The 22,916-nt window shown below is 26.5% G+C and overlaps 2 protein-coding genes across 7 annotated transcripts in view; one reads left to right on the top strand and one right to left on the bottom strand.

Annotated features, from left to right (window-relative positions):
* The window catches only part of LOC124954939 (dipeptidase 1-like), a 132,933-nt gene extending 111,814 nt beyond the window's left edge, over positions 1-21,119 (top strand). For 2 of the 3 annotated variants that reach the window (XM_047508616.1, XM_047508615.1), the window contains 10 exons: positions 10,794-11,074; positions 11,825-11,981; positions 12,743-12,875; positions 13,276-13,426; positions 13,979-14,048; positions 14,393-14,569; positions 14,893-14,977; positions 15,420-15,495; positions 15,779-15,917; positions 16,470-21,119. In XM_047508616.1, the coding sequence (XP_047364572.1) occupies positions 10,794-11,074; positions 11,825-11,981; positions 12,743-12,875; positions 13,276-13,426; positions 13,979-14,048; positions 14,393-14,569; positions 14,893-14,977; positions 15,420-15,495; positions 15,779-15,917; positions 16,470-16,559 (1,359 nt within the window). In that variant the 3' untranslated portion in view covers positions 16,560-21,119. The remainder of the gene's footprint in view (positions 1-10,793; positions 11,075-11,824; positions 11,982-12,742; positions 12,876-13,275; positions 13,427-13,978; positions 14,049-14,392; positions 14,570-14,892; positions 14,978-15,419; positions 15,496-15,778; positions 15,918-16,469) is intronic. The other variant, XR_007102718.1, reaches the window with a different exon arrangement.
* LOC124954941 lies at positions 6,816-9,209 on the bottom strand. 4 transcript variants are annotated; one of them, XM_047508619.1, is made up of 5 exons: positions 9,193-9,209; positions 8,378-8,573; positions 8,051-8,241; positions 7,629-7,974; positions 6,816-7,495 (listed from the first exon to the last, which is right to left on the bottom strand). In XM_047508619.1, the coding sequence occupies exons 2-5, from the start codon at positions 8,464-8,466 to the stop codon at positions 7,045-7,047; spliced, it is 1,077 nt and encodes a 358-aa protein (XP_047364575.1). In that variant the 5' UTR covers positions 8,467-8,573; positions 9,193-9,209; the 3' UTR covers positions 6,816-7,044. The 4 variants fall into 4 exon arrangements, with proteins under 4 accessions (XP_047364575.1, XP_047364574.1, XP_047364576.1 ...); XM_047508618.1 differs by lacking the exon at positions 9,193-9,209 and adding an exon at positions 8,892-9,158; XM_047508620.1 differs by lacking the exon at positions 9,193-9,209 and having other exon boundaries at positions 6,816-7,017; positions 7,125-7,495; positions 8,378-9,154.
* Positions 21,120-22,916: the final 1,797 nt, after the last annotated feature.

Genomic DNA, 22,916 nt, shown 5'->3' with positions numbered 1-22,916 from the left:
CGATAAAAAAAATTTTGTAGAATTTAACTCTTAACGATATATTTTAGAATTATTAAAATAGATCAATTTTATATACACATTTTGAGATATTCATGTTTCGTATATTGATAATTGTATATTATATATAATTCAATATTATATATTAATAATTGTATTGGCTATCTCTTTTGATTATGAACCGTACAATAAATGATGTTACATTAAATACACGTTCGCTACGTCATATATCTCTGTGATATACTAATTTTCATTGATAATTCAATATCATATACGTGTAACGATACTTAAATTTTATGTTTTCTCCATGTATACGAATAAAAGTATCTTTATGATATCGTTACATAGTTGACACATTTAAAAAAAAATTAGATTTATATCTTCCTTTATTAGATTCGAATAGATATATCTGAATAAAAATCTACAGTATATTTTGAAAAAATTTCGAAAAATAATTATTGGCTTATGGTTGGTATCTCCTTTCATTTTTCAAACGATTCATCGATTACGTCGATTACGTCAAAGAAGGCGTGGAGGAACGATACTAATCTTTAAAAAAGAAATTTTTGAGAGAAGCTCATGATATATATATATGCACGTGTCATTTTTGATATTTATATTTACGCAAAGTAGACGTTTCAAAACTGATATGCAATCTCAAATGGCAATATAAAGTTGATTTTTAAAACACATTTTCATAGTAATCTTATGACAATAAATTTTTCTCGTACATAGCGTACAAAGAAAGGAGTATTTAATTTTTTTTCAAATAACATTTAATAAAATGTTTTCATTACAATTTTTTTGTTTGGTATAATGTGATTCAAAAAACAAAAAAAAAAAAAAAGAAAAAATAAAAAAAGAACATTGAAACGATTATAGTATATTTTTTTATCGACTCTTTTTTAACAAGTTCACCTTCATGTTCTTCTATAGACAATATTATAATTATTGAACGTCTATTCTTTAATTTGTCTGTTAAAACGAATTTGACACTTATAAATAAATAAATAAATAAATATTCTTTTTTATATCCGATGCGAAAAACGATTAATATTATTGTAAGTGATAAGGTAAAAGATTGAATACAGTCGAATATTTCATAAGTAATGCAAAGAAAAGAAAAGAAAATTTTCGAAAAAATTGTAAACGTTTAAAAAAATACATTGGACGATAATATTCATTTGATCTAAAATCGCATTAAGGATATATCTTAATATTTTTTTTTTTTTTCTTGTGGAACCCTCATCTCTCATTTTTTATTACACGTTTTTATACGTGACATCGAGATATTTTCATGATGATATAATAAGTCCCAAATTAGTTAAGTATTTTTCAAGTTATCGGATGACAAATATCCTATTTCTAATTTGTCTCTCAGAAAAAAAAAGAAAAAAAAAAAATATATATATATATATAGATGATCAAATCAATCTATTGTCGAGATTATTTGGCAGCTGATATCATTAGGAAATATGAGCAGAAAGAAAAATGATATTCTTAAAGACTTATCTTTTAACGATACTATATAATTAAATAATTCGTATGTATAGGATAAATAGAATGATTAATTATAATTGATATAAAAATGATACAAATAGAATGATAACGTTTATATATATATATATATATTATATATTATTATTTATTTATATTTAGATAAGATACTTTCTTTTTTTTCACATTTCTATCTATGCACATTTAGTAAAAATCAACTAAAATTACACATATATAACATATCTGTTTAATAATGATAATAATAATCATCATTTTCATTAAATATTTAATTACATATATATATATATATATATATATATATATTATATATTATTATTTATTTATATTTAGATAAGATATACTAAATATATATCATAAATACTTTATACTAATCGTTTCAAAATCATCAAATCTTTCTCTATACGTTTTTAAATTTTGAAATAATCACAAAGTAATAGTTTTCAAATATCTATAAAGTAAATATTATTTTATTTATTTATTTTTTTATTTTTCTTTTATTTTTTTTTTTTTTTTTTACGAACATTTATTTTTTACGAATACATTTTACAAGCCATTTCAAAATTTCTCCAAGTGCTTTCATATACGAAATATTCAATCGTAGATATTCTTGAGAATTCATTAAATATAATTGATCAAAAAAAATAATACAAATGATTACTACAAACATTAGAAATAAATACGAAACTTTTGTACGATATTTCTTCAATTCTACACTGTTCTTAAAGACCCATGAATTTATCTACAATCATTTTCTTAATATTACATCATCTTTCTGAAGATACACTACAGATTTACATGTCTTTACAACTTATTGATATAGCAAAGCATTCACTATTCTATTGTATTTAGATACACGAGAATTATAGAGAATAATTACAAACTAATATATAATCTACTATTTCATTCCGTATAGAACCTTTTCCATTACGAAATCTACGTGAAGAGACAATTTCTAGATATTTACAAATACGAATATATAATCTATGAATACAAAATACTATATATATATATATATATGACATTACTAATAATATTATTAATGTATATATACATATATAATGTTACCAGTTGTTGAAACATTTCAGTAGATTTCAGACACATCCCATTGTATCACGATATCGATATTCGTATAATAATATCAGACAATCTGTTTTATAACGATCCTTATTGAAAGAAAAATTATTTAAATTTTTCGCAAAGTCATAAACAAATTTGTAATTCTCGCTAGATACATTAGGTATTCTAAAAAAAAAAAAAAAAAAAAAAAAAAAAAAAACATACCTACAATAATATTTTCTTTTTCTATCAAACGAAAATTCCTCATATTAAGTGATACAAAGTAACATGAGTAACATGAGTATTCAGTGATACAAAGTAACATGAATATTACAATAATTAAATGATAGATATTCTCAATGGCATCGCTTGAAAAAATATCGAAATATCTTAAAATAATGATATATGAATGAGATCAGATATACTTTGTGAAGCATAATTACGTCTGTTGAAGTAACATATATAAAGTTTAAGTATAAAATGTTCTATCCTTTATTTATTTTTTTTTTTCTCTTATTTTTTTCATGCCATTCAAAGATGGTTTCATATTTCTTCTGCTCCTTATAATAGACGAAAGGATCTCTTCTTCTTCTTTCTTCGTCGTCAGCTACTTTCAATCAAAAAAAAATCTATAATCGACATTACTATTATACGAATTCTCTGTTATTTGAAAAGATTTTGTATACATACAAAATAAGTTTGCATTAAGTAAAAGAGATTGTAATAATCGTAAACTATAATCGTCAGATAATATCATACACATTGAAAATGAATAGTATTAACAATGGGGAATGAAACGTGAAATTATTGAAAAATTTGAGAACGATCAAAGTGCAATTGCATTAGCGAAAAAAATACAGTATTGGGAAATCAACAATTACGGATATTAAAAAGAAAAAGTATGATGTTTCGAAATGGAGAAAATTATTAAATAATATTGAGGATATATATATATATATATATATATATATATATATATATGTAAAAAAGTGATATGGATAATAATACAATGGATGTACTTACGAGAAAAACACTTTTTACATGTGGATACAATACTAGGATATATAGTTGACTTTGATAACGTCGACACGATAAAATGGTTTTCAATATGATGAAATTTCTTTAATTGATCATAGGCATTGTGCATACTTCGAATGAAATGCAACCTGAATATAACGACGATGATAATGTACTATAACATTTTGAAGTCATTCGAAGCTATTGGGGGAAAAAAAAAGGGAAGCTTAATTAAGGAGCATTAAAAAATTAAGGCGTTAAAAAGGAGACAGAGAAAGGAACGTAACTTTATCGAATTAAAATTGCTAAAAAAAAAAAATTGTGCGATTTAGTAGCTAAAAAGAATGCCGGGACCGATAAATCTTTAATTAAATAATACATGTCTAATTTCATTACATATATTTAATCGTTATTATCAAAGTTTCTCCTTCTCTCTCTTTCTCTCTTTTTCAAGCAGTATAATAAATTACACGAGAAACAGTATGTTGAAATATGTCCTCTATTATGTTGCTGTTAATCTGTGAATGATAAGGTTTTTTTTTTTTTTTTTGTATAACTTGGATTTGAAATCGGAATCTTGCCTGCTGCTTTGATCCAATTGATCTAACTAAATTCATTTTATAATTAAATCTAAGAAGATTCGTCCATTTGAAATCTTTTATCTTTTTTATTCGTTCGCACAAACACACGCACAAATTCTTATCACACACTGATCTCTCATTCTGCTTGTCAGCATTCTTAGAATTTATTCCTCTTGCATACCATACATAACGTTTATTCTTTATTTGTTTCTTACCATACCATTCGTTGGTTAATTAAACTTTTTAACTTAACACTACGATAATAACAATAATATGTGATGAATTATAACGTAACGTAAATCAAATACAATTGATTATATATATTTTGAATTATTGATATCCAATGAAATTAAAAAAAAAAAGATATGTTTTATAGATATTCGATTAAAAAAAAAATGACGAGTAAAAGGATAAATTAAATATAAAATTAAATAGTTTTGCTTTTAATTAAAAAAGAATGAAGATCTTTGTTCATGGGATAACTAATGCATATATAGGTAAAAATATTAAATACCTAATGTACATTTGATTTATTATAAAGTCGACGAAATCAATAATGTGTTAAATATCATCATTTTGAAAAATGAAATATGAATATATATATATATATATATATATATATATATATATATACATATATAAGGTTGGAAACTATGAAACGGGAACTATGAAACATTTTTTATTTTCATTCAACGCCCGTTTCATAGTTACTAATCTAATATATATTCATATTTCATTAATTAATAATTTCATTAATAAGTAATAATTATCTCCTTTAAATTAAAGAAATATTTGCTTTCTTTAAAATATAAAGAATATATGCTTTCTTTAATATCATATCTGTTTATTACATGCAATAAAGTATTAGAAGGAAATTGTTCAACTATATCCTAAAATACATAAGAATTTATTACACGTACATGACATTAGTTAAATCCAAACAAAGTCTTATAAAAAAATCAACAGATAAAGTCAAGACGAAGCTTGATCAAATCTAAAAATTCTATCAAATTTATTAGAATTTATTGCATGCACAGTAATATCAGTAGTAATTAGTGGCCCTAATGAATGATCTAAGATTTTTTTTTTTTTTTTTTTATTTGATAATATAGAAATTATCATCTTCTTTTATTTTATTTGATAATGTAGATTATACAACTTCTTTAATTATGTATTTTTTTTTTTTTTTTTTTTTTATTGACCTTAAGATAAACATAAGAAATATCAGGAAAAAAAAAGAAAAGAAAATAAACTTTAATCTTCAGGCATTTAAATCAATTTTTGTGATTAAAAGCTTCATAAAATTAGCAGCATCCTCTTCTCCGTGAATGATATTTTACATGAGATTAAGATAATAAAATACTCACAGACAAAAAATATCTGGTCTATGAGAAAGATATTGTTATCATCATATTCCAAATAGTCTGTACAATTAAAATGGAATTTTTATATCCATTCATACGAATGCAATTTTATAATAAAATATTCATTAGATTTCCTTCATGTTTATCAGATTAGAGCTCATTAAACTTGACTTCAATCCATATATTATGAACGTCGTTTTTCGTAATATTCTTATAATCTTAATCGAGTAATATTTCGTTATCATTAATCACAAGCCTAAGTGATATCTTCTAGTCTAAACTTTTAATTATATTTCACAATTATATATACAAAAAAGATCTTAATAATTTTTTGTTCACAATGAATAAATATAAAATAAGTTAACGTAAAGTTTGTAATGAATATAAGAAATATTTTCTTTATTGTGAATCTCATCATATTTTCATATTTTAATATTTCTATTTGAAAGAAAATCTTATATATCCTGCATAAATATTCAATCTTCTTCATAATCATCGTATCTTTCGTGGAAACAATTTTCTTTTAAAAATGCATTAAAAATGCATGACAAAGTTATAAAGCAGTAAAAAAATAATTGTCCCTGTCAATAAATTAAATGGAAACATCTTGGTTTATCGAAAACATGTATTTATACGTTCGAAATATAATTATTTGTATAGAGAAAAAAAAAAACAAAAGAAATATTTTAAGATCAGATCAAATATTTTAAGTTCATTTTTCATAAATCCTTATTTTTATATTTTTATATTTTTATATATTTAATAGATCGTACATGAGTATTTGAAAATGTCTAGAATTTATCGTTTTTTTTTTCTTTTTTTTTTTTTTTTTTTTTACATAGGTTTTCACACAAAAGAATTTTTATATACAATAAGATTGTCATCAATTATATCATATATAATTTTAATTTGTAAATTCGAAACATAATTGTCTCTTAATATTATTAAATAATTAATTAATACATTTAAACTAAAAAAATATTTCTTCTTTCAAGAATATATGCTTTCTTTAATATCATATCTGTTATTACATACAATAAAGTATTAGAAGGATATTGTTTAACTATATCCTAAGATATATAAGAATTTATTGTCTGTTAAAATTAAAGAATTTATTACACATACATGGCATTAATTTATGACAATTAATTAATACATTATGTATGATCTATTAGATATATAAAAATATATTTAATATTTAAAATATTTGATATACATACGATAAATACAATGATATATATATATATATATATATATACACGTAGATAAGTGTATGCGTATGTGTGAATATCAGATATATTTTTATTTTTCCATATGTTTTATTATTACAATTCACTATTTATATTAAATATTAAAATATTGGCAAAAGTTATGGATATTTCTACAACAATCATCATTTCCATTAAGTACTTAATTATATGTAAGTATCATAAATACTGAAGTATCCTTGTTCTCGAAATTGTTACAACCTTGTATATACTTCTCTGAAATAATCATAGAAAGAAATAACTTTATAAATATCTGTAAATTAATATGTTGTTTTTTTTGTCTTTCTTTTTTTTTTTTTTTTTTTTTTTGAAGATGTACAAACCATCCAAATTTTCTCCTCCAAATGCTCCATGACATATATATTTAACTATCGGCACTCTTGGAAAATATTCGAATACAGTTAATTCTAAATTATTCAAAGAGGTAGTACAATATTCAGAAATAAACATGAAAATTATAGAGTGCTTCTTTAATTCAACAATCTGTTTAATATCCTCAATTTTATCTTCGAAGCTTTGAACATCATCATTCATTTCGTCCAAAGATACAGTCCAGATTTGCATTTCAGTACCACTTATTAAAATAGCAACACATTCCGCCTGATCTCTGCATATACGTGAATTATGTTCCGAATTACAAACCGATATATGATTTATAATCCCACCGCATACAAAAATTCTTTTGTGTGGAAACCTATGTAAGAAAAAAAAAAAAAAAAAAGAAAGGAAAAAAAGAAAAAAAAAACGACAAATTGTAGATATTTACAAATACATACGTACGATCTATTAGATATATGTAAAAGTATATTTAATATTTAAAATATTACCATTTATAGAAATGCTCCACTAAATCAAATCCTATACAAGGCCCATAGAATATTTTGCATAATATAATCCAACAGCTTGTTGTATTATTACAATCATTAACGAATAAACCTTCAATTGTAGTTCTTAATTTTTCGGCATTATTAAAGGAATTATCAAATAAAGTTTTTAATTCCTCACAGTATATTCCCATTGTCCATGGATGTCTATTAAAAGTAAACGTTGATATTTGTATGTTTTGTAACTTAGGAAAACACATAGAAACGAGAAACTCTTCCTCCGATAAAAAACTGTCTGTGTTCACTGATACGGAGTAACAATTATGAGGTAAATATTTGCAATGACATCCTTAAAAAAAGATTTAAAATACTTCAAATGACAATGTGGCATTCGTGAATCAACATATAAGTAAGATCAAACTTACTTTGTAAGTGTGTATCTTTTTTTACTGCATAAGTAAAAAACATACATAATATTGGTTTAAGCGTGAAATATTCGATCGTTTCTTTTTTTACGTCTTCCCAATTCTCATAGGATTTTATTTCTTTTTTGCTCTTTGTATTAGACGAAGGACCTCTTCTTTTTTTTTCATCCACAGCTGTTTCTAACCAAGATCTATAATCATAAAAAAAAAAAATTATCTTAATACACTTTTCGTATTATAAATCTTACAAATATAAAGTAAATGATATTAATTATTAATACATTCTGTTGTAATATTTATATTAATAAATATTTATTATAATCATACTTGCAAACTTGCGATGCATTAGATAAATCCTGTCCATTTAAATATTTAAAAATGATACGTAAGACGTAATAATTTAAATTTTGTTCCATCTTCAATAATATTCAATATAACGGAATATATAACATTTGTTCAAACAACTGATCGATATTATATTTTAAGAATTTTTATATGATCAAAAGTCTTGTTCGATTTTGATCTACAAAAGAAGTTCGTAAAATGGAAGGATCATTCTTGATATTTATTCTTACATAAAGAAGATATTTCAATACTATTGTACATTCACGAATCTTTAAAAAATATTTAATTCTTAAAAACACGCTTTTAAAGAATCTAATAATTTAATAATCGTATTTCAGTTTATTGGATTTCATTTACTATATTTTATATTCGATAAAATAATAAAACCGTATAAGATAAAAATGTAATATTTAACACAAACACATAAGTAACATTTAACACAAAGATTAAAAGATTTCGATTAAAATACAAACAAATTTGTATATATTATTATTACGTATTTTCACGAGAATTATAACAGCATATTGTGTTCTACAAGAGATATTAAGTGTTCGATAGAGAATTTTTACTTGCGACTTGAGACGTTGAATTGCGACTAACTATGCGGTTAAAATTCGGAAGAGAAACTCTATGAGAAAAAAGTATTTGGAAAGAGAAGGATTGATCTCTGATTGGTTACTAGCGTTGATACGAAAATGAAAAGATCTCTAATTTGTCGCGTGAAAGTATTTGAATGCGTGAATGCCTGATGTATAGCTATTCCCTGATAAATTTAAATTTATTAAAATTATTATTACATTTAAATTTATTAAAATTATTTAACAGAACCTTCTTTTAAAGTTATAATTAATTAATATAAAAAGAAATTAATAGAAAGGTCACGTGCGGTAGTAATTTAGAAAGTCGATTTAAAATACGTCGATCCATTCGCTTAACCTTTCGTCGATATATTAAAGCGTACGAATTGTAAATCATTTTTATACGATGCTTTTGTTTTAATATGTCTAAAACTCTAATTGGTGTCTTTTTGATAAAAATGTCATGGATTTTTTTTAATCGAATCTTTATTATATATATGTGTGTATATGTATATATTTATGATCTATAATCGCGATTTTTTTTATTATCAAGTACATTAACCCTCACAATACAGTACACTACTTAAGGTCAATACGATGCATTGGGCTAGAAGGGAGCAGGGAGAAAGGGAAGAAAAATGACAACACAAATATATATTACACTGTTATCATGCTATTGCCACACTGACAAGTATCAAATTGAGAATATCATCACTGTTGCTACACTGATAAATACTATAGAGATAATATCAAAACAACACGTGTAAACTGTAAAGTAGTGACCTACTTTTTCGTGAATCAATCTTTATAAGATAATTCAAAAAGAGTTTTAAAATGATTGTAGGGAATTTTTTTCTTTTTCCTTTTTTCTTTTTTTTTTTTTTTTATTTCTTCAAAGTCGCATTAAATTTTTTTCAAGAACTATATCTATAATTATTTTGCATCTATATTTTTAATGAATACTGAGACATACGTAAAGAAATTCAATGAATATTATAAGAAATATATTTTTTTTTTTAATGATTAAACAATAAATGAATGATATATTGAATAATTAAAAAAAAAAAAAAAAAAAGCAATTAAAAATATATATCCTCTATCTCGATTAAAATGATGTTCACATAATGATATTCAATTGCGCTGTGTAGATTGATAGCCAACGGCATTGATAACCAAGCATGCATCTACAATTCTCTATCGCATAATTTCCGGCATTGTTTGATCTTCCAATGTCATTAGATATATTTGAATGCGTAAATAAAAAATATTTACACCCAGTAGATGAAATATTAAATCAAGAATGATTAATTCTAATCTATCAATAACTTTGGAATGTGTAAATAAGTGTAACACGTCATTTATTTCACGTTAATAAAATCACACAAAATTCTATCGACTCAGAATATTTTTTCTCTTTTTTTTCTTTTTTTCATAATGTTTCTATTGGTTAAGATGGAAAAAAAATAATTATTGAAAAGATATAAAAAAAAAAAAAAATGAAGAATTAATGGTGATCTCGAAGAAAATGATTTGAGAAAAAATTCATTACAGTTAAATTATACGAAGGAATCGTCATTTGCCGTATATCACGCAAAAAAAAAAGAAAAAAAGAAATCAAAAAAACGTATTTAATAATAAAAATTGAAGAAAAAGTTCAGATAAATTTCCGTGATTTAGTTGAAAGAAAGAAAAAAAATCATTGACGTTAATCGAGAAAATGTCTTTGTAAAATTTTGAACATTTTCAGGATTTCTTTTACGACCAGTGTCAGTGAAACCTGTAAAATCTGACAAGCACGTCCATTCCTGATCTTGTTTCAGACTACGTGCCTAACACAACTGCCAGACGTGGCACCGTGCAATGGCACCGTGCGACTACCACCACCGTGCGAGGACTCGCCAAGTAGTGGAAGCAGCAAGGATCGTATGGACGAGAGTCCTCGGAGAAGATGCCGAGTCTTAACGCCTATCCTTCTTCTGATAGCGGCATTGCTTCTTGGTGGTTTATGCTTACCACTCCTGTTACAATCCGTACCTGTCACGCATCAGCAGAGACTGGACGTGATAAGAAGGATTCTCACTGAAGTGCCTCTAATCGATGGGTGAGTCCGTAGTTCGATCGTAATCGTCTTATCGCTTATTAATAGAAGGTAAATTTAGAACCTATTATTAAAACCATCAGGAAAATTCCTTTGTCAATAATTTCTTTCTTCTTTTTTTCTTTCTTCTTTTTTTTTTCCAACAAAATCTTTACCTTGTATTTATAAAATGAACATAAAACGTCATTAGCCTCGGTCGAATCTATTCAAGATTTTTCCATCTCGATAAGATCCTCTATAATTTTTTCGAATTAAGTCTTATTAATGTCAGAAGGTAGAGAAAGCTAATTTACCTGATGACTTAACTATTGAACGTGCTACGTGGCTTTTAGGTCAACAGTTTTTTATTTCGACTTTCTTTAGCTTAAACTAGACCATCGGAATATTCTAGTAATAGTGTCTGTTCTGGAAAAGACAAAAATTGAGAAGGGACAATAAGAGAGAGAAAAAAAGAAAGTGATCTTCTTGGAAAATTGAAAATATCTTCAATAATTTGATCTTCCATCGAGATTATAATGATTTCCACAAAAACTTTAATTTCATTATTCACGAAAGTATCTATTTTAAGTTATCATACTTTATCTTTATCTTTTTATATATCTTTATATATCTTTTTCTTTGCGGGGAAAGGAATAAAAAAAAAAAAAAAAAAGAAAAAAAAAAGAAAGAAGAAGAAGAAAAAAAAACAGAATCAAATTGAGAATTGGTAAACAAAATGAAAGGATCCATATACAATTAATGTTCATTTTCTAGGCATAACGATTTGCCCTGGAACGTGAGAAAGTTCGTACATAATCAACTGGGCGAGGTTAACTTGAGTAGCGATCTCGGTAGAGTGGACCCTTGGGCCAGATCGGATTGGAGTCATACAGATATTCCTAGATTGCGCGCTGGCCTCGTTGGTGCACAGGTAATTTTCAATCAAATGGATTACTTCGAAGAATGCATAAAAAAAATATACACACACACACACATACACATATATATATATATGTATATATATATGTATATATATATATGTATGTATGTATGTATGTATTATGTACGGACGATACGTATACGTATCCGATATGTTGATCTTAGCCTAGATTTTATTTTTATGGTTGCTTTTAAAGAAGGAAGACAAAAAATCAATTAATATTTTGATAAACACATTCTACACATATTTATCCTCTTTGTCATTCATTGTTATGCCGAACGTCGCCATCTCTTCCTATCTCCGCCCAACAGTGGTACTCCGCACAGATAATCAATAGATGCGCAGCGCCGTCATGCTCGTCTGGCCTCTGAATATCAGAGCTCAAAGGGCAAAAAAAATGTCGACTTAGAGCTCTTCTTTTCTTTTTTTTTTTTTTTTTCTTTTCGGGTTTGGGAATGGGAATGGGGATGGGGGGTAGGGTTGAGAAGTAAAGGAACGAGGATGGTATCATTGTTAAGTCAATAGTGAAGAAGCTTGCAGACGAGGAAGACGGTATTGCATAAGTAGAAAAATCTATATTTGATCAGACCAACAGATTAACTTAGGTAATCCTTGTTATTCATCGTCTTTATTTCATCTCTCTTATATTTCTTTTTTTTTCTTCTCCTCTCTCTCTCTCTCTCTCTCTCTCTCTCTCTTATTCTCTTGATTTTTTTCCTTTTATTATTCTTTTTGTGTTTTTTTTCTTATAGTTTTGGTCCGCCTACGTTCCCTGTGATGCGGCACAGCTAAACGCAGTTCAACTTTCTCTAGAACAAATCGACGTAATTCGTCGGCTCGCCGAGATGAATGCTCAACACTTAACTTTGGTTACTTCTGTCAAGGGTGAGCGTTTAACGTTAAAACGAATTAACTAGAAAGGACTAGCATTTGAACAGATGATACGTGAAGTCTTCGTTAGACGTATCGTTCCTTTAAAACGACTTTCTATCTGATGATTACCTTGATTTGAATTAATTAATAAGGACAAACGTAGATGATAAAATTTTCTACGAGATAAAAGGTTATAAAAGCTATTAAGTCGTAGCATATTACGTTAAACGATTATGAAAGTATACTTTTAGATTTCACAATCGAAGCTATCGCATTTACATATTTGAATATTTTACGTCAAGAAATATATATTGATGTCGGATAAACGTAGAAAAAAAATAAGTACGCATAAGAAATAAAAGAAAAAGAAAAGAAAATAAAAAGCAGGAAATTGTTTCGTTTTAATATACAGGCCTGATCGAGGCACATCGCGATGGAAAAATTGCAAGTCTGATAGGAGTTGAAGGTGGTCATTCTCTTGGGAACTCCTTGGGCGTTCTCAGAACGTTTTATGGCCTGGGGGCACGATATCTTACTTTGACACATGCTTGTGACACTTCCTGGTGAGTATTTCTGTCTCTTAACTTTTCAAACTTTTGAGATTTCAAATATCTTTGCCGTTTGCTATTAATAGAAATAAATATCGAAGAAAAAGAGAGAGAAAGAGAAATTGTTTGATAGATCTTTTGTTTTTTTTTTTTCTTTGTTATAATCATTCTTTTAAAGATTTACGTGATATCGATGTTATTCCTTGAATTTGAATTTTGATTGCATAGTAATTTTGATTGCATAGTAATAGTATTAATCAATTTTTGTAAATATATATTTACCTACATATATATATATATCAATTTTTTATATTAATTATGGGCAGTTTTTGATGAAAAAAATTTCATCGTTCAATGCTCTATCGTATTAAGAAAAAATAATATTTTGTTAAAATATTTTATATTAATTGAAATATCTCGTATAATATTAAATACATATACCGTTCGAATAGAAAAAGGTATTATATAAGTGAAATAAAAAGGTCGAATGAAAGTAAAAGATATATCAATTGATTATTAATTCAAGAAAAAGTAGGACAAACTTTCTAACGGATATTTTCTCGGCAGGGCAGTATGTTCAGTTGGCGAAACGAATAACACTCAAGATGAGACACCTGGGCTCAGCGAATTTGGAAAGGTGAATAATATATAAGCGTCCATCGTATATAGTAATCATTTTCAAGCGTTCACATTTCATCCGTCTTCGCAAAATTTTCATGCATGAAATAATATATATATATATATATATATATATATATATATATATATATATATATATATACATATGTATGTATATAACATACAGGTTATATATATATATATATAGATGTATGTATAGATATAGATATAGATATAGATATAGATATAGATATAGATATAGATATAGATATAGATATAGATATATTTTTTCTTTTGTATGCACTACGGAAGCACGATGTTACACGTAGAGGAGGTACCACATAAATATTTTTCACATTTCAGGCGGTGGTAAGGGAATTGAATAGGTTGGGCATGCTGGTGGATCTCTCTCATGTTTCCACAAGGACGATGAGAGCAGCACTGCAAACGACCAGGGCACCAGTGATTTTCTCTCACAGTGCGGCAAGGGCACTCTGTAATTCCAGTAGAAATGTACCGGATGACGTACTCAGGAATCTAGTAAACAAATTTATAATATTACGAATATATTATTTTTGTTACTTATACTTCTGTTATATATATATATGTATATATATATATATATATATATATATATATATATTTAGTTTTGTTTTAATAGATAAGTAATATCACAAGTAGATAAGAAAAAGATATATATATGTATATATATTTTTTTTCTCTCTCTTAAAATCAATTAAATAGAATAAATTCATCGTTAGTAATTATGAAACTGTACCAGTTACGTTTAGATATTATATTTTTAATAGACATTATCAACGAACCGAGTACATTTGCTTAACATAAATGTATCTACTCTATAGGCAAAAAATGGTGGAGTAGCGATGGTTCCGTTTTATACGTATTTCATAACGTGCAACAACACCGCCACCATTAAGGATGTTATTGGTACGTAAAACATTATTCACTATCTATCAGAAACTAAGGTGTTTGTATTCAAAATATTATCATATCAATATTGCATGAATAAATCCGTGTAACGAATAATTCCATTGGCTTATATAAATATAATTTCACGAAATTGTCATCATTTTCAATCCGTAAAATCGTAATATCATTTTTGTAAAATTTAAAAAAAAAGAAAAAAAAAGTAAATAAATAAATAAACAGTATTTTTTGTAATAACTAAATTGTCTCGTGCTTTCTTTCTTTTTTTCTCTCTCTCTCTCTCTCTCTCTCTCTCTCTCTCTCCTTCTTTGCTTTCATTGAAAATTATATTATTTATTCATGCTTATTTTTATAATATCGCCGATTGCATGAATTCGCAACTGTCTTGAAAAATTAATTAACAACGATTTCAACAGTTTGTTAATCTATTACGCCATTTCAGCGCACATTAATCACATACGAAAGGTGGCGGGGATCGATCACGTTGGGATAGGAGCTGGCTTCGATGGAATAAATTTGTAATTAATATTATATATACATATGTATATATATATATATATATATATATATATATATACATATATACATATATACATATATCTGATATATATAATACACAGCAAGTATTATTAGTAAAAATGAAAAGTATTGCATGACAGGAGATAGAAAATTTTGGATAAAGTTTGGAAAAAATATTTTTATTAATTTTTGTTAATCGCAATAAAAAATGTTTCGTCGGTATTTACTTAATCAAAAAAAAAGAAAAAAAGAAAATTTAAAGATAAATTATTATACCATTAGCACTCCTACTGGCCTGGAAGATGTATCAAGATACCCTCAATTACTGGCGACGCTGTTAGAGGATCCATCGTGGACCGAAGAAGACATCAAAAAATTAGCTGGCCTCAATTTACTAAGGGTATTCGCTAAAGTCGAACAGGTATTGGCAGGCGATGTCTTCAAGGAATAACCTTTGACCTCTTTTTATTAAAACACATATATACATATCTCTATTGATTTGCCTAATTTTACAAAGATTAAAAGATACAATCCTCTTTGGATGATACAATAGATATTATCACACACACACACACACATATATATTTTAATATAAATGTATAAAAGAATTTTTCCTTTTTTTTTTTTTCTTTATCTTTAAAAGATAATAATCCTGTAAATTGTATCACTTCGTATCAATAGACATTATCGCACGTTTAAATTTGTACTTATATCGATTTATATTGATTCGTTTAAATTTTAAAAGAATTTCAAGATGTAATCTATTAAATTTCACTTTGAAATTAATTTAATAATTAGTAAAAAGATAAAGGAAAAAAAAAAAGAAAAAAAAATAGTCAATTGCTTCGTTGAAAGTGAAGTCGAATGAAACGATAAAATCGTCGAAATCATTGAGAATAATATGTCCTTTAATCACCGAATAAGTTCTAACAATTATCTTCACTCTCTCTCTCTCTCTCTCTTTTTCTCTTAGGTACGCGATGAATGGCACAGAGCTGCGGTTTTACCAGTGGATAAAATTAGTCCACCAGATAATTCGGCCTGTGCATACGGAGCATCCTGATCCTCTTCCTTACGTGCGTTGACATCAGGATATTTGGAGTTCATACGATCGTCGAAAATACGACATGCCTTGCGCTTCTATAAGACCTATTAAGAAGTGCAAACATAGGGGAAGAAAAGAAAAGAAAAGAAAAGAAACCGAGAGTTTGTTCCTTTATGAAAAAGAAAAAAAAAACAAAAAAAAAACCAAAAAAAAAACTCCTTCCTGGTCTTCCAAAGACCCTATCGCGCCTTAATGGAAAAAAAAAAAAAGAAAGATTGATGGTTATTACATAATCTGGGGAAAAAAAAAAAAGAAAAAAACACCTTCAGAACATGTACGTTTCCTCTGTCAACGACTATCACTTTCTATTTCCTTTACTTAAAATATAATACGACGAATACATAGTGAGATTTTATTTTAATTTTCATCAATTTTCACGTGTGAGTTATCTTCTTTTATATATATATATATATATATATATATATATATATATATATATATATATATATATATATGTACATATAAATATACATACGTATACATTTAAATCACGTAGAAAATTCTTCTAACAAAATGCTCACACACATTTGATAACATTTTATTAATACGTTCTGAAGGTGTATTATATACATGTGTATATGCATGCAAGGATCAATGTCCTTTCGTGAATGACTTCCATAGATGCGGACAATCGACAATGACAGAATCATTTTTTTTTGAGAGAAAGAGAAAGAGAGAGAGAGAGAGAGAGAGAGAGAGAGAGATAGAGAGAGAGAGAGAGAGATAGAGAGAAAGAGAGAAATGAACCAGCGCCAGGCCCGGCGATTTTAAAAAGAGTCTGAGACTAATGATTTTTTTATACTTTTATCTTCGAGTAAGTAATCCAATAAGCTCTGCGACGATGAGAATCTAATCTACATGTAATTGGTAGGATACACGCGATATATTCGATTTCTGTGCGTAAGGAATTTTACGAAAAATCAATTCGAACGTAAATCAATTCGTATATATATATATATATATATATATATATATATATATATATATATATATACCTACGTATTGCAATAAGAAGAAAGAATTTATTTGTAATATTTCTCAAAGTTAACTTCTTCTTAATTTTTCTACTGCCGGGAAGGATCATTAGAAATACCATTAATACGTGCAATACAAGGTACAAAGTTTGACCAGTTGACACACAATTTATTAAATATACGTCGAATGATCGAAGTTGAACCAAAAGAAAAAAAAAAGAATAAAATAAATGAACAAGAAAAAAGAAGGTAAGAAAAGAAATAAAGAGAACAAAAATATAAATTAAATGCTTTTAAAATTATGTTCGAGGCAACAGTGGAAAATCGTTATCACATATCTTAATAATTTAACATTTGGCTTCCATTGTGCTTCTAATTCTTTAATCAGTATTCCAAAAGTCTGGTATTAAGAAGCTCACATTTACCTTCGAGCATAACCATTAGCATGAATTAATCGATCGGATTATATTGAAAAGCACATAGTGAAGAAACAATTTTATAATTAGAAAAATAAATTCTAATGACTCGCTTCTGTTAGTGAAAGAAAACGATAAGAAAGAGAAAAAAAAGGAAAAAAGAAAAAAAGAAAAAAGAAAGAAAGAAAGAAAAAAAATGTCTAATTCTATCCATGTAGGTATGTTAGCTTCACCTTTGAAAAAAATTACTTTAACAGACTAGTATACTGAAGATCGACCTATTAACGTCATCACCAACATTAAACACTGCCGAGCCGCACCATTCATTCTATAATAATATCCTTCAAAATACCAACATCATTCGAAATAAACTATTAATAAGTTAACGTACCAACAGTTTGAAGCTAGCAATAAATATTTAATTTCGTGCCAATGAAGAAGAAAAAAAAAAAAAAGAAAAATGGTCGCGGCGTTTGAAATGTTTCTAATACGTCTTGTATAATAAAACTACAACCTACGCACTTTCATACGCATAAATCATACGTAACTTAATAATATCGAGTGAGATAAACGATTAAGTATTCTAATTTCTTATAATTAAATTTTGAAACTTATTACGTTCGTATCCAATTGTTTATTTTATAATAATATGTCATTTATATGTTTTTATTGTAAATAATCCTATGTAAAATTAGAGAAGAAATATATTTCACATTTTATTACTGAACCATTTAAAAGAAAAACAAAAAAAAAACAAAAAAAAAACAAAAAAAAAACAGAAGAAAAGAAAAATAAGACGATAACTTAATCGTTTATTGTAACTTTTGCAAAATAGTATGCATGAATAATCGATAAGAGTCGGTAATGATAAATATGTATTATGTGAGTAGAGAAAAGAAACGAAAGGATTAATGCTATATACAATGTGTATGTGTATGTATGTGTGTATATGTGTGTATATATATATATATATGCATACGTATACACATATTATACTTACGTATGTATGAGAATGTAATTAACATTTCATTTACATGACATTTCGTCATTTAAAATGTCAAACATACCAATAATGCATGAGAACCTTACACGAGTCTGGAAGTATATTTTACTGTTTATAAAGCGCCTTTTTTTTATTCGAAAAAGAATGTTTTCAAGATGACCTTAACGAAATATCACGATAATATTATAAAGAAGGCGTTCGAGAATACATTTACACATATAAATGAAAGATAAACAATAACAAAAATGAAAAGAAAAGATATGGAAAATAGAACACAAATAATAATGAAATCATGTATAGCCTAGATCCTAGTCTGTCATAGCTTTTACGATATTTCCACTTTTCTTACTTTTTTGGATAAAGCACGGTTCGTTGCGCGTGCGAGGTATTTTGTATTAGGTACCTGTATTCAATACTATTTTTTCTCTATACAGTATATCATATTGAAATTAGAACTTACTCGATTATCTTGAATAATCGAAAATATGTAGTAAAAGAAAAAAAAAAAAAAAAAAGAAAAATAAAAAGAAAATAAAAAAAATAAAAAAAAAAGAGAAAGAAAAAAACAAAAGAAATAGAAAAAGAAAAAGAAATTTATATTTCTTTTCATCGAGTTTAATGATTATTAAAATTATATATGAATCGAGTGGGATATAATTCCGATAGAGATATTCTGTATAGATAAAAGAGAAAGGAAAAAAGCTATGCGCCTTCAACGACTCGTAACAAAAAAAAAAAAAAAAAAACAAAAAAAAAACAAAAAAAAAACAAAAAAAAACAACAAAAAAAGGGAAAAAATAAGAGAGAAAAAGAAAAAAAAGAGACACACGTTTTATGAAGTTTTGACATGATGAAACTTGATCGATCGACGGGATATATTGGATAAACAATTTTGATAAACCGACGAGATATTACAATTTTGTCAGAACTGTAAGTACCTACCATTAATCACGCGCGATTTATAAGAAACGTATTGTTCACTATTTTCTTGCAAAAAAATTAGAGAATTTCGGAAACGATTAAACTGTAGTAAGTACACTTTTCTCTCGAAGTATAGATAACAAGAAACAAAAAAAAAAAAAAAAAGAAAAAAAAAGAAGAAGCAAAAAAGGAAAAGGAGGAAAAAAGAAAGGAAGAAAGAAAGAAAAGAAAAAGAAGATGAGGACGAAGACGGTAAAGAAAAATGAGATGATGACGATGATGATGTTGATAATGTTGATGAAAATGTGAAAAATGAAAAGACAGAATAAAAGGCTTGGCATTTCCTTAAGGCTGATAAAAAAAAATAATATTTAACACGGACACGATGAAAGGCAAAGAGTTAATTGCAATTGACGATAAATTTCTTAGTAAAAATGCAAACGCAGACAGATTAACATTAGCAGCAGCAATAAAGTGCACGCAAACGTAGTCGACAATTAATAGCATAAAATATTGAACGATTTATAATTCGTAAAGGATAAGTCTAAATAAAATAAATATTAATGCAATCAAGATATATCAGACGTCATCCTTTCGACGTGGAAAAAGAAGAAGAAAAAAAAAAAGAAGAAAAAAATAGGAGAAGAAGAAGAAGAAGAAGAAGAAGAAGAAGAAGATATAGATTTAAAAAAAAAGAGTAGGAGGAGGAGAAGGAAGATGAAAAAAGAAAAACAAAAAAAGAAAATGCATTACATAAGCATGAGATCATTTCTTTTTTGCGGCGATACCTCTGCATATTCCATAGAATAATAATTCGCTTCGATATTAAATATTATTAATGATTAAAGAAACAAAAGAGAAAAAGTTTGCACGTTGCATTATCACGCAGCAAAAGCGTATAATTAGTTTTCCTTCGAGCAAGAACATTTAACGATATTATATACCACGAGAGACCTCGAAGAAGTCTCGTCGTACACGAGATATCAAAGAAATATTTCAAATTAATCCTTCGAGAGAAACGCTGATACGTGAAAGAGAAAAGGACACAAAAGAGAAAAAAAAAAAAAAGAAAGAAGAGGAACAAATAAAAAAAAAAAAAAAAAAAAAAAAGAAAAAAAAAGAATAATGAAATCATTCGGAATGAACGTTAAGATATTATGAATTATGTGTGATAATGTAAAGGAGTAAAAAGTTGAAATGAAAATTTGAATATGAAAATGTTGTATTTAAATTGAACAAGCAACGTTTATTGTACGTGTAGAATGTGCTCGTTCAAATGTGTCTCGCAAATTATGTATTAACGAATAATATGCACGTACATATATATGTTGTATCCTGTTATTAAGAAAATTACGAAAAGATTTTTAATCGAACATTTTTCGTGAGGCATAATCGTAAGGAAATCATCAGTCATGCATGCGTAGATTAAGATCTTTCTTTTTCTTTCTTTCTTTCTTTCTTTCTTTCTTTTTTTTTTTTTACCTGTTCTTCCTTTTTTTTTCTTTTTTTTTTGTTTTCTCTAAAATCAACGGATGCTGAGAAACAAAAGAAAGAGAGAGAGAGAGAGAGAGAGAGAGAGAGAGAGAGAGAGAGAGAGAGAGAGAGTGAGAGAGAGAGAGAGAGAGAGAGAGAGAGAGAGAGAGAGAGAGAGAGAGAACGAACAGACAAAATGTGAAGATGTAAGAACGTAGACGAGGAACGTAGAAAAATGAAAGAAGAATGATATTACAAGGATATATTCGGATCTGTGAATTTGGTATTACAACGAAACTTTGATTTTAAATGAAAGAAGACATTAAATATGATATGTTTGTAAGGTATTAAAGATTTCTGAACGAGCAACATTAAAAAAAAAAAAAATAAATAAATAAATAAATAAATGAAATTACGACAAAACTTAATACTATTGAAATGAGACGAAAAGTGATTTGATTCTACAATTTTTATGATATCAAAGAGTTATAGAGAAAAAAAAAAAAAGAAAAAAAAAAGAAAAAAAAAAAAAAAAAAAAAAATTACTATTAATTTTCAAGGATAATATTAAGGAGATAATGAAAAATCTTTTTTTCTTTTCATTTCGTTTCACCTTTAAGTCGAAAAGTTTAGTGCACAAAATAAAAAATTGTTTCGAAGAAAATGGTGCAACGAGAAATATTAAATATATTACAAACGTAATATATCAAATATCTTTCTATCATTTGAGACCATTCGGTTTCATTTAAATTTCAAATTTATAAATCTGAATATTTCCTTGTTAGCGAAAGAAAAAACCTCAACGTATTTAGCATAAATAACACACAACTGCCTAGAAACTCAGAATTAATACTAATTAATAATATATTGTACGGATTATATTCTATATATATACATATATATATATATATATATATATATATATATATATATATATATATATATATATATATACACAATTAATAACGATATGTCCAAACGCACAAAAGACAAGTTTGGCAAGGCAAGATAAGAACATAATGTACATAAAGAATATATATGACGATAACCCAATCAAGATGTACATAATGATGAGGAGAGAAGCGATCCACTACAGGATTATACTCATAGAAAAAGAAAAAGAAAAGAAAAAAAGAAAAAAGAAAAAAAAATAAGAAAAAAAAAAAAAAGAAACCTTAAAGACGCGTACCCTGTCTGAGCGTATATAGACACACAGCGTTTCAATTCAGAGCGTAATTTAGTGAGAATACATATCTCTGATTACTCGTTGTGAAATGAGTTTCACGGTTGAAGTCAACTTATCTAATGTACGAACAGATTAAGCTCTTACTTTTCTCGATGAAGGAGAGAACAAAAAAAAGAAAATTATTCCAAGGTTTCAACTACATTCAAATTGTTCTCCTTTAATTTTTTATCATTTTTATCATTATATATATATATGTATATATATATATTTGTTTATTTGTTTATTTCTCATTTTAGTTATTGCATAATTATTGTATTCAAGAATTTAGTGCCAAATTATTTA

Source organism: Vespa velutina, chromosome 16, assembly GCF_912470025.1.
Source record: "Vespa velutina chromosome 16, iVesVel2.1, whole genome shotgun sequence".
NCBI classification, from domain to species: domain Eukaryota; kingdom Metazoa; phylum Arthropoda; class Insecta; order Hymenoptera; family Vespidae; genus Vespa; species Vespa velutina.
This window is presented reverse-complemented; position numbering and strand designations above follow the sequence as displayed.